At 39.5% G+C, this 13,469-nt stretch overlaps 1 protein-coding gene across 3 annotated transcripts in view; it reads right to left on the reverse strand.

Moving 5' to 3' along the window:
- SPOCK1 (SPARC (osteonectin), cwcv and kazal like domains proteoglycan 1) overlaps positions 1–13,469 on the reverse strand; it is a 628,061-nt gene that overhangs the window by 18,014 nt on the left and 596,578 nt on the right. For all 3 annotated transcript variants that reach the window (XM_048491083.1, XM_048491082.1, XM_048491084.1), the window contains 2 exons: positions 5,065–5,286; positions 2,288–2,350 (listed from right to left, as the gene is read on the reverse strand). In XM_048491083.1, coding sequence (XP_048347040.1) covers positions 2,288–2,350; positions 5,065–5,286 — 285 coding nt within the window. The remainder of the gene's footprint in view (positions 1–2,287; positions 2,351–5,064; positions 5,287–13,469) is intronic.

Raw genomic sequence — 13,469 nt, forward strand, 5'->3', positions numbered from 1 at the left:
ATGATGGCTGAGTTATGTGCTGGTCACTGGACTGGGTCCTGTTGCCTGGAGGGGAAACTGCAAGGTCCTGTGGTCTCCTTGCTTTCCAATGTGTTCCTCTCCCCACACAATTTCCTCTTTCCCTCCTCCTGGCTGCTTACACATGCTTTCCCCATTCCCTTCTTCCTTCTCTCCTTCGAGTGCCCCACTCAACTTATTTTTTATCGGCCTCCCCATTTTCAGTTATATTTATTATCCAGTTACTTCATTTATACTCCATCTTCCTCCCCAAAAGGGGTCCAAAGCAGCTTCCATCATTCTTCTCTTCTTTGTTATACTCTCACAAAAACTCTCTGAGAAATGTTAGGCTGAGAGTGTGTGACTGGCCCATAGCTTCCATATCAAAGTGGGGATTCAAACCTGGCTGCCCAGATCCCAATTTGAAACATAAATCACTGCACTACACAGGCTATTTTTTTGGGGGTGGGGGGTGGGTGACTGCTGTTTAACAGTAGTATAAGGAAATGTACAGGCAACACAGAAGCAAATTGTTGCAATAGTTGGGCGCAGGAAAACTTGAGCATGTTGCAAATAAAGACTGGAAAGAATTTTAATCAATATAAATAGATAGTGAAGTACTCTTGGCAGCCCTTTATTAACTACTCTTTGTAAACTTCCATTAACATGGAGTGTTAATAAAAAACTACAAAAAAGGGCTTATAAGCATAAACCAGAAAGGTTTTCTTATTCTTTTGTTTGTTTACACTAACATGGAGTGCTGACAACAACAATAATAAAGACATGCATTAACTTGGAGTGTTGGTAACAGCATCAAAGAATTGGCTTAATAAGGCCACAGAGAAAAGTTTTTGTTCAGTTTGCACTACCATTGAAAGACATTCTGTTTGCACTGACACAGAGTAATAATTTAACCTTGTAAACTTGCACTAACATAGAGTATTAATAATAACCACAGAAAAAAATGGCTTGTAAACATCATTAGTATAAGTTTACAAGGATAATTAATAAAAGGCTGCCAAGAGTATTTCATTATTTACAATGATTAAAAAAATTCTAGTCTTCATTTGTAACATGCTCACTTTTCTTGTGCCTAACAAAATTTGTTGTTTATTGTGGTAGTTTAACAGTAATAAGCAGTTATGTTCCACCGGCTACTACTATATTTATGATTTATTTATCCTGTGAGATAGGTTAGGCTGAGGATGTGTGACTGGTTCAAGGTCACCTAGCACGCTTTCATGGCAGAGTGGGGATTTAAACCTGAATCTTTCAGATCCTAGTATGAAATTCTCACCCTTACACAAAATTGACTTTTGTAAGGTGGTTGCTGTTTAACAGTAGCAAGCAGCTCTGTCACAGTGAGTCATGCAAGCTGCATGGTATCAAGTCATGGTTGCTGCTGGGTTCTGGACCTCATGAATCTTCCCTCAAAGGCCAAAACAGTCCTGAAAAGGACCCTGGCCCTTGTCTTTTACTGACAGAAACCAAGGCTTGAAGGCTGGCAATAATATGGTGGCTGCCTAACAATGGCCACTGAGGACATTCATTTCTTAAAGCTACAGGTGCCACTTCTATTACTTGGGGGAGAGGGGTTAACCCCCAATTTTTTTTTTCAAATTTCAGATTTTTCTGCAAAATAGGTATTTTTCAGGCTTGTACAAAGATCTATCTTGCCAGTCTATTGCCCCAATCTCTAGTTTCAAGTATCCACATTGGAGCTCAGTTGAGAATTAGATATATTGGCTATGTATTATTTTACAGTAATTATGAATTATTAAATATGGAAGGGACATACTGGAATATTACCTGACTGATTTCAGTCCTCATAACATCATGTCATTATCAATTTTTTAAAATGGAGTTTGACAGATGTATTCTTCAGCTTCCAGAAACCACAAAGTATTCTCCATGTCAATACTGCCTTAATATTTCTATTACTGTGATACATTTCAAAGTGCAATTTAGATTTTTAAAGAAGAAAATACTGAATCAATCTATTTCTAATAGTTCAGATATTGATTTTTTTAAAAAAGCTGAATTCTATTATCTGAATCAAGATTCATTGAAGTACAATGTTTATGTATAGTGTTTCCTACTATGCTGTCTCATGCAACACCTTTAGCATCTTCCATTATTTCTTTGATTTCATGAAGGCACAACAGGCGCACAACAGAAGTTGATATTTCCCCTTACTCTCCAAATGGGAGACACTTGTAGCACATAACATCACAGAAATGTCAGAAGCTTTAATTAGTGGTTTAAATGAGTGGCAAATAACTGAACTTACCCATAAGGCCTTTCCCCTTGCCCAGTTTTTGAATTCTGTTCATCTCATTCTGGCAAGGGAGACCTAAAACATAATATACGAGAGTGAGTTTCCAGATGGTAAGGGACAGATTCTCTAATGATTAGCTTCACAATTGACAGGCAATGTAGTCTATTGCACACCTGGGAATGAGTGAACCAAATATGATTGTACTGTACTGCAGAACAAATGCATGCCATTAGCTTTACTAATTAAAAAATTCACAGCACACTATGCTTAAAAATAGTGTTTGGGGGCCATTTCAGTTGTTAAACAGTTTTTCCTTCCCTTCATCAGCCTGATCTAAAGCCAGAATGCTAAATTACTGCTTGCTAATAGACTAATTTCCACATTATAAGCAATAGCATAAGCAATAAGATAATAGCAGTGAAACCCATTCTGAGATTCTCATTACAAATCATGTAATGATCCAGGGTACACACTGAGCACTCTGTGGTTCAGTAAACCGAGAACTCCTATGTGAACAGAACTGCAAATACATTTTACAGTAATTGAATTCTGGACCATGGGCATGATCCAGAAATTACAAACAGGTCTCTGCATGTACCGGTGTATGCTACTATGACTCACTAAAGCATTTGCATAAATTGTGCATAAATTGAAGACTTTCCATTCCTCCTGGTGGGACCAAATGTTTGAATTGCAGGGAAGATCCAGTATAAGCAAGGCTGGGTTGGGGAGGATATTAGTAAATGTTGAGTCCTACAGGGTGGTATGTATTCCAAGATGTGGGAAGACATTTTCTGCTCTTCTTAGTGTGCCTATATATATTTAATGAGAATTAATCACACTTTATTGGATTGCTTCCTTTATGTTTAATCATGGTTTGTTTGTTTTAACTGTCACATGCACACAATAGGTAGGGGAATTCCATATGCAAAATAAAACAAACAAACAAACAAACTAGTAAAGTTTTCTAGGAGATGGCTTTGAGGAAAGGTAACATAGAGATGTGAGAATACCAGAGGGCTCTTGTTCTTGTTGGGGAATTCTGGTCTGTTTCTCTTTACCACCCAACACTATTTCTCCCCTGGGAACTGCTTAATTGAGAGATACTGAGTTTAAGACTGCCTAGAAATTGCATCCTGTGGGTATAGCCTGTGGTAGCAGAAAAACACTCTTTATACATTTCCAGCCATTCTTTGTAGAACATTAACTACTACATTTCTTCCCAGGGAAGAGCCCTGCAAATAAGAGAATTTTTGGAGCTTCAAAATTAAGCTCTGCATCCAAAGAAGACTATTGGGAATGAAGAAAAAAATACTGAAAGCAAGATTGAAGAGGCTAAATTAAAACAGAGAAGGAAAGAAGTAAGAAAAAGAAGTTTCAATGTGAAAGGTTGTAGAAAAGTTGTGGAGGAAATAAAGAATGGCAGAGTGGGGAAAGAGAGGATTACAGCAGAGACAACTGAAAAATGGGCTTGCCAAGCTTAAAAGAAGAGGACTGACTGGGGAAAAAAAAGAGAATTAACAAAATGTGAGATGAATTGAAGCACTTTTTGAAGCAGAGAAGAAAGAAATATAATCAGAGAGGAAAATGAATTTTGAAGAACTTGTATTTGCAAACATCGACAATTGTCTGGTTGGTTTTTCTATAACACCCATCCTCCATTTTTAACTGAAACTCCTCCTGACACCTCTGTGGAAGGCAGTAGTGGCAGGGAAGATGGCACACAATAACTGACAGCTATGCATTGTACCAACTCTTTCAAGATAATGCCCAAATCTAGCAATTTCGTGCTCAGGGAAAACCTATTCCTCAGTTTCAGGTGACCCAGTTCACCTCAGATACAGCTCTGCTGACGAAATCCTGCTAGAAGAGACTAAGAGGAAGAGCTTGACACAGTGACCAGACATCTGCTTCAGCTCCTAATCCATCACCATTTCATACAAAAGTGCATTAGAACCAAAGGAACTCATTAAGTTGAAAAATAAAGAAAACAGGGACTATAAAATTAAGAGCTGGTCATGCCCAGTTGCTCAAACCCATAGCAGGAGAAATTGCTTCCAGACCTGTTCAGTAAATGCCAGTAGATAATGAGTGCCTGGATTTTTGCACTGAAGAATATGTGAACAGTGTAGTTTTCTCAACTGATCACCAGTGGTTTTATACCAGAGTTATTTTGACATTCATGCCTCATTATACTTGTAGCCCAATCCAGATGTGGGGGGGAGCTCTGCAGTGGCTGGGGATGGTGTGGAAAAGACAGCATCAGGCCCCTCCAAAAGGGTTTCTGGAAGTTCAGGAAGGAGGGAAATTCAAAACCCCAATAGCTCCATAGCCCTAACAGGCCTACACCATGCTTTCCAGTGGCGTAGATCTGTGTCCCAGGAGGGGGGCATTCCCAGGCTGGAAACCCAGCCCACCCCCTGCTGTGTCAGCATGCTCTCTCGGCAGGCATAATTTTGGAGTGGTGGGTTCTTATGTGTTTGAGTGCTGTGAAGCTGTGGTCGCCCACTAGCATCTTTGCTCTCTCTACCAGCGTAGGTGCTACCTATGCCGGTGAGGTGGAAAAACATGCCGGCATAGGCCTATGCTTCTCCCAGGTCTCCTCTTGCCTTCCCCTGCATTGGGCTGTTAGATTTGCCCATTAGTTTTAATCCCACTGGTTTATTAAAACCATATCAAGAAGTTATGGCTCGTAACAGTCCTAAGTAATTGGTTTTCTGTGCAGATGTTTTAGCATCAAGCTGTGGAATCTGAAAGTCAGTTTTTTAAGACAAAATTCACCGACTTACCTCCAGGCTTCTGAAAGCAGTAGCACCACTCATTGTTTGAAAGCTTCCCATCTTTGAAGGAGTCACAGGAGTTGAAGAGGGGTTTAATGCATGGTTCATACTTATCAAGATAAATGGCATTGATCTCAGAGTGATCAAGGAGAAGGTCATAGTTCATATCCAGCTTGTTGAACATCCATCCCAATGAATCCTTACAGATCGGTAATATGCTTGTATCGAATCCTGTAAAAGCAAGACCAAATAATCCCAACTGAGCTTACACATACACATATTACTAAAAAATAAGATGACCAACTAATTGACCATGTTATCAGTGCTGCAGATAACTGGGACAAAATTGATTTGAGATTAACATTTGCTTCTTGACTTGTTGGATGGTGGAACATGCTCCTAATTGGAAATACAGGTGAATGAAATGGATGGGTTAAAGAGGCAGTAGATTAAATCATGGAGATGGATAACATCCTGAGTCAAAAATGTTCATTATTGTGGCGCAAATGTGACTGGAGAGTTTACAGTTGGTTGAAGCCCATTCCCCTGCAGAATTAAAACTTGCCCTGTCTGCCATTGTGCTCATGCAACATAGTCATGATCAAGAGTAAGGACACATGATTATCTCATTACACATCCTCATTTTCTGCCCCCAATCATTTCCCCTCTGCACCCACACCCCTCCTATTATCTGACTGGGATATATGATACATGATTTGCATTTCTACTCATGTCTGATAAAGGGAATGTTGGTTCTCAAAAGTATTTACTCTGAAAATTTTGTTGCTTTCTAATGAGCTATGGGACTCAAATTAATTTTTAAAAGGAATGAAATGCCTTCATTTTCCAATTGTCTGGAATCAGAAAATAGGATGCATTATGAAAGACACCAGGTAAGTTTTCTGCATTGAATTTCTTGTTGTTCAGCTGTCATGTTCCTGAAATATCTGATATATGGAATATATTGCCTTGGAGCAAAATACTGTATCCTCCTTGTGTTCCGAACACAAAAATATTCATTACAAAAGTATCAGACCGTATTTTGATGTTACAAACTTCATGAGTTCTTGATTGGGGACTTGAAGCTATTAGGGTTAGGACTGCTGTGCAGGACCAAGAATTTCTTCCCCTGTGCTGTTTTTGGTGGCTGAAACAGCCTGGGGACTGCAGGTGGGAACATTATTTTCTCTATGGGAGCCAGCATGGGCAATCATTCAATGCATATACTGGCTCCCAATGGCATAAATTGCTCCCTCAGTGACCAACAGGTTGTTTCAGCTGCTGAAAACATCACAGGGGAGAAGACAGCACTTTCCCCTTTTCCTGAACTGCAGCCCCAATCTGAATCAGGCCCTGCTGCACATTTTCACACAAGTTGCCATCAGGAACTAACAGCTACAGTATAGCTGCAAGTCCTGATGGTGAAGATGTGCAGTTTTTAATGTCTAGTTAGGCTCTCAGTATGGCCAGATCTGAAGGGTCCTAATATTTGCTGGTAATTGCTTAGTGATCCTACACATCACCAACTTGGCTACATGAAGTCCACAAAGCTTAAAGGCAGCTTGGTCTTGTGTAAAATCCAAATATTTGGAATCAAATATTAATAAATAATTTCCTTGAGATAGATAGATAATAGTATCCATTTGTGTCTTTTAAGGAGGAAGCTTTTAAAAGTTCCAGTCATTTCGTATTAGTGTAATACTAATAATTTTTTCATGAAAAATGTGAAAGAAACTGGTTTTCACTAACTTTCTGTGCAGATCTGAACAGTTACACCATTTTAAAGCCAATTGAAGTCAGTGGACTCAGAAAGATATTGCTTAGGATTGCACTGCTAGCATCAGCTGTAGATAGTATCGAACTAAGTTCCTGTTGACAAATGGTTAACTTTGGACACATGGCAGTCCATGTGATAATCTCTACTTGTATTCCTGGAATACTCATAGCAGGTTACCATTCCTGGTTTTGGACTCACAACACCCCATTCAGCCTCTGAGAACCTCAAATTCCTTCTTGCTTCACTGCTAAGAGGGGCGTTGTTTTTTTGCTGTCAAGTCACACTTGACTTATGGTGAACCATAAGCAAGAGACATTTGGAGACATTTCGAGGTGGTTTGCCATTGCCAGCCTCTCCTTTGCAACCCAGATATTCCTTGGAGGTCCCCCATCCATATACTAGTCAGGGCTGAGAATGTGTTACTGGCCCAAGGTCACCCAGTAAGCTTCCATGGGTAAGAGATGCAGAGAATTTGTCAAAAGTACCAGCACACATCATTGACCAGAATGCTAGGTATGTGCCTACTCAGGGATGCAGGAATGTGCTCTCATTCTCTCTCTTTGTCTTCTGCACAGACTTTGTGACAATGTGGGTCTTGCTGGGTGGTATCAAACAGTGCACTAGGTGACTACTTAAGGCCAATTAACTAAACAACCTGTCTGGTATTTTGATAGAGATGTCATTTTCTGACAGAGTGAAACAAAGATTTGCCTTTCCAGTAAGAGGTTATGTACCAGACTTCTTTTGTGCTGTACATCAAGTCCCATTTCCCAGTGCTTCTTTGGAACTGGAAAACAAAATACACATCACTTAGGCTTTTCCCACACAAGTTGCTTAGATGTTATCTTGCCACCAAATGCGACATTTCTTTTCTTTTAATTCTGTACTTCCCACCCCCACAATTTGGTTCCAGAAACATTTCTCCTTTATTTTCCCTCCATTGTTTTCCCAAGCACTTTTAACCATGTTTTTCTATCTATTTCCAAACCAGCTTTCCTTGAACATGTGATCATGTTGAAATGATCGTCTTTTCTCTGCTCCACCAAACACCTGGCCCTTATCTATGCCCCTGTGTAGACCTATTTTTCTGTTCCTCCTCATCCTCTGTTTTTAAAATGATTTTTTTCTTTTTTCTTTTGTCATATCAAACTACTGATGTAACATAGAGGCAGAGATACAAAGAAGCAGTGATAACTGGATTAGCTTTGTCAATTTCATCTTGAATTAGTGAAATAATGTTAAGGTGAAGATACACAGAATCCACAGTTAACATTGAATGAAATCAACAAGAAAAGTTTCTTTTGCAAGGGGAAATTGACAAGGGACTGCTACAGTAATGATTGTACATTATTGCTGCTCTAATTTGGCTGAACAACAGGCTGTTTTTGTTCCTTCAGGTAATGATGCCTACTCCAGGAGTTGTTTCAGCTTCCATTTTCTGATAGCTCTCAGTAGCAAACATGGGGAAACAAACCCAGTTCATGAGATAATGGTTAGATGGAGGAGTGGGGATCAAACCCAGTTCTCCACTGCTCTTAACCACTACACCATGCTGGCTATAATAATTAGACCTTATTATAGTCCAATAAATGATTTAAAACTTGTTTGTTGAATTGATTGCTCCATCAACTGACTATTCAGAGAAGATATCTGAAAAGACACCATATAAATTGCCTAAATTTTAAAAATCCAGAACAATGAAGTATTTAAATTTTATAGAACACTATCCCTTCCTTTGCTTCCCACATCCTGCAGCAAGAATGGCTTGCTAGAATCACTGCCAGATGCTGAACCTAGGAAACCTGCATGTATTAAGAGCAAGGAAATTATATTTTCCCATTCCAATATCTATCGCTCCCAACTTCACAATGCAATAATCTTGTGGGGAACAAAATGATTTTTCCCATTTACTGACTCCTTCTTTCCAACAAGTTTACACTAAGTAGGGCATGTGATGCCCTGACCTGCATAGCCCAGGCTGGCCCAACCTTGTCAGATCTCAGAAGCTAAGCAAGGTCAGCCCTGGTTAGTATTTGGATGGGGAAACACCAAGGAAGTCCAAGGTCTGTACACAAAAGGCAGGAAATGGCAAACCACCTCTGAATGTCTCCTGCCTTGACAACACCATTGGGTCACCATAAATCAGCTGTGATTTTATGGTGCAGTCCACCACCAAAATACATAATGCTACTAAACTATATGACAGTACAAAATGTGTGCAGTATTCTAGGTCTGGGGATGTTATTTCTGGCTTCACCCCCACACCAGAAACTTTTTCATAGTGCATGTATTAAAATTAACTGCAATTATATATTTTTAAAAACTTTACACTGCATTTTTCAAGTACTATTACACAATTATTTAGTTGCACAAATATATTGCCTTAGGTTTCTGAGTTATTGCCTGTTCATGCAGCGCCCTATACATATCAATCCAAAGGTAATTGGACCACATTAAGGAACACCCAGATGTTTAGAAGAATGGGAGGGGCTGTGTTTCAGTGACAGAGCATCTGTTTTACATGCAGAAGGCATCTCCAGTTAAAAGGATCCGGTAGCAGTTGATATGAAAGACCAGAAGAGCTGCTATCAGTCTGAGCAGATCATACTGAACCTGATGGGTGAATTTCCAATGAAATGATTAATGTGTATAGAACAAAATGGCACAGTCATTAGTCTGGCTGTACATCCACGCTGCAGGCATGGACTGCTTATGTTTTTCATTTTTAAAAGCTTACATAAACTCTCATTTGTTCATAATAATAAAAATTAAGTACTAAACTGCTTTGAGGATTGAGGGGAACATTTCTTGTTTATATCATTGGAGTGGGGGAATGATTTATGTTGCAAATTTGTGGGTTGGTTATTTCCAGAGCTCAGCTCTGGGAGAAAAAGGTACATTTGGTCTGAAAGTAGTGTATACATTGAGGAGTTTAACACTTTAATTTTAGCAGGGTTAGGGAGGCAATTCAATCTCAGCTGTATGCAGCTCAATTTACGTCTCCTTCAAGGAATTCACTTTGGGCTCCTGATAGTTGAGTCTAAGATTATTTGCAGGTTTAGCTATCTGATTAAATAACTTATCTTAATCAACTAAAATAATTGGACATAGTTCTTAATGTTTTTCTTAATTAGAAGCCAACCCATAAGTCTGAAGATTTAAATCAACCATGGTAATTTTCTTATAGGTTTCATTTTCCATTGTTACAAATTTATTCAGGAGAGACATATTTGTTGTTTCATACAAGGGTAGATTTAGTACAGTTAGTATAGGAAGTTACTTTCTGTTTTACTTTTTCAGTTTCTGGATTTGTATAGGGATCCAGCTGCATCCCAACTCTTGCTTTACAATACAACTCTTGCTTTACAAGTGCATTATACAAATCTGAGGAAAATTGAAATGAGGGTATTACCTAAAATGCTAACATCTTGTGTATATGTTATTCAGTGTTTTAATGTTTTATATACATGTCATTTATTCAACAGAGTGGATACTGTTGCATTCATTATGGACAATACATGTGCATTTGTCCTTTTTGTTCATTTTCTACTGAAAGTAGTAGGATTACCTTCAGGTAGGCTTCCCTACCCTATATGTGATATATTTGTTTTCTGTCACAGATGAGTAGAAGCTTTGATAATCAATCATATTGCAGCAAACTCCAGTCTGAACTCAGTCACGTAATGATGCTGTGAAGGGACTGAGATCAACATGGCCACTCTACTGTGTTATGATGCAAAATAGAGGCCAAACATGGAAAGAAGCAGCATCTATATTTGCAATAGTGCTTGTACAAACTTATTATGTATTGCTTTGTTTTTCTCTCTACTATTTCTGTAGTTAGCATTTACATGCTTGTCTGATATACAGATAGAGAGAAGACACAACATGAGATGTATTGACTTCATAAAGGAAGCCGCAGTCCTCAATCTGCAAGACCTGAACAAGGCTGTTAATGACAGGATAATTTGGAGGTCATTAATTCATAGGGTCATCATAGGTTGGAAGTGACTTGATGGCACTCAACATCCCCCCCCCTTTATTGACATTCTGTGTATAAAGAGAGATTCTTAATGCTAGAACAAATGTATGATTCTGAAATACACTGAGCAAATTCAGATCTCCATGTAGAATTCCTGCTGATAAAAGTTGCTTTCAATAAATCATCCTTTGGCAAATCTATGTCAACAGTCAAGTATAGAAATGTTGAACTTTATGCACACCTTCTCATATCTTGCTAAACAAGTTAAACAAAGTAGACAATGCATCCTATTCAAGGCATATATTTATCCAAAGGAGTGACTTTCAGGGAACTGCAGGAAATTAATCACAGGGATTTGTTATCTTTTCCTAGACATTTGATGTGTTTAATTCATCTTCATTGTAGGAATCCTATCAATTATCAAACTGAGCTATGACAAAACACCCTTCCCTCAAAATGCATTTTGAGAAATCAAATGACTGATACCTGTCTCAGAAACTGCTATGAATATTGACAGGCTATATTTTTACTACAAGAAATATTGCATAGTATAACCAGATGCATAACCCAACTCAAATCCTATTAGAACGCTTAAGACATGAAGTAAATATATTATTTCACTCTTCATATATGTCTTTTATTTTTGGCATAGTGTTCTGGCTGAAAGAATCATTGGCACAACTCTTGTGAAGTCATACACACTATTACTTTCATTTTAGTGGGAAAGTGCAACATTCTTAACTCTTGTTGAAATTAATGGAACATAAAGATGCTTAATGGCTGAATCATTTCTAGTGTGCTCTTACTTTTTTTGTAAAGGACAAAGGATTTAACATGTATTTGAATTTATAGTGTAATAAGGACCAACAGTGGCAGCTATATAGTAGTGTTGATCAGACATACAGATTGTTTGTTGGTACAAGAAGATCCCGAGGTTCATATGTTCCCTTTCCCTTGGGTGGATCTATCTAATGAAATATTTCCTCTATGCAACATATCTTCTCTTGTTGTTAGCCCTGAAGCACAAATTATGTTTTGTTGCTTCCCTACATGCTAGACTTAAACCAACTTTTGGAACTAGGGAGACCAATGCCCCAGACTCCACCTGTATTGCCTGCCACCACTTAGTGGGGCAGTAAAGGAAAAATGCTCAGAAAATCAGTGTTCAATGTCACTTCCTGCAAATACCTGGAACTGATGTCACTGTGATGGGGTTGTGCTCTAGGGTTCACCCCAAACAGCATCACACCACAGGGGCGGAGCAAGGGGAAACTGTGCCTGGGGTATGTGAATGGCCTGTGTCCTTGCTGCTGAACTGCCTGCCCCACCCCCAGAATGCCCCTGCCACACCCCTCCACAGCCTGGCCATGCCTCCATCACTGCTCCGCCTGGGGTGTCGTGCCCCCCCGTCCTATTGATGCAACGCCACTGCCACATCACAATGGTGACATCATTTTCTGGATACTTGCTGGGAGTGAAATCTCATTTGTTCCTTCCCCACTATTGTATCTTCCCTTCCCTGAAGCCTGATCACCTTTCCCCTGTCCTTCCTTCCTTCTCTCTTTTCCATTCAACAACTAACCTACCTGCCCTTGTCCTCAGCTTTACCTCCTTTTCTCCCCCACAACATCCTTGGCCTGGGATCAATCTATGAAGCTGCTGGGCTGAGCTGGACCCAGTTGTGTAGTGTCCACTACCAGGCCAGGAATAGCTGTGGGGAACATTCAAGTATTTGCAAAGGCACTTGACTTTTGTTTGCATCACCCTTCACACACTATTTATTATTTTATTTCTCCATCCCCCATATCTTCCCCTTTCCATGCTTCTTTTTTCCCCTTTCTATCCACCCACAAACCAACTTTTTGTTTGTCCTGGCAGTTTCAGCTATATTTATAATTTATTTCCCCTGAGAGATAGGTTAGGCTGAGAATGTGTGACCAGCCCAAAATCACCCAGCAAGCTTCCATGGCATAGGGTGGATTTGAACCTAGTCTCTCAGATGCTAGTCTGAAATTCTTTCTGCTATACAATCTGGGCTTTTGTAGGGTGGCTTCTGGCCTGAAAAGGATCCTGTCCCCTGTCTTTTACTGACAGAAACCAAAGTTTGAAGTCTGGCAATTCTGTTGTGGTTACCTAATAATGGCCAGGAGATCATTAATTTCTTAAAACTATAAGCACTGCTTCTGGGGGAGGGGGGGGCAGTTTCCCTCCCAATGTTTGTTATTTCAGATTTTTCTGCAACCTTGGAGCTCAGGTTTGTAGAAAGATCTGTCTTGTCTGTTTCTAGTAACAAACTCCAGATTTAAGTATATCCAGATGAGGCCATGTCGTGAATTAGATAAATCAATAACTATTACTATTAAAAGCATACCTATAACCTCCTAAATCACCAGAGTACAACTTCTGAGCATGTTCACTGCCTGCACCTTTTCCTTCCCTTGCTGACTTTTCAATCTCTTCCTGGCATGAGGCTTGCAGCCAAAGCTATTCTGCCTCATGCTAGGGAGAGAGCAAGAAAGCAGAAAAGGAAATAAAGGGTGCTTAGGATTCACATAGTTAGTAGAAGCCTGCTCTGAGCTAGCCAGCAGTGTTGTGAAGCCTCTCCTTGCAAAAAGCCTTCATCTTTCTATTTCCTTCTCTGCCTTCTCAGTTCCT

The sequence above is a fragment of the Sphaerodactylus townsendi genome, linkage group LG03, assembly GCF_021028975.2.
Source record: "Sphaerodactylus townsendi isolate TG3544 linkage group LG03, MPM_Stown_v2.3, whole genome shotgun sequence".
Taxonomy (NCBI): domain Eukaryota; kingdom Metazoa; phylum Chordata; class Lepidosauria; order Squamata; family Sphaerodactylidae; genus Sphaerodactylus; species Sphaerodactylus townsendi.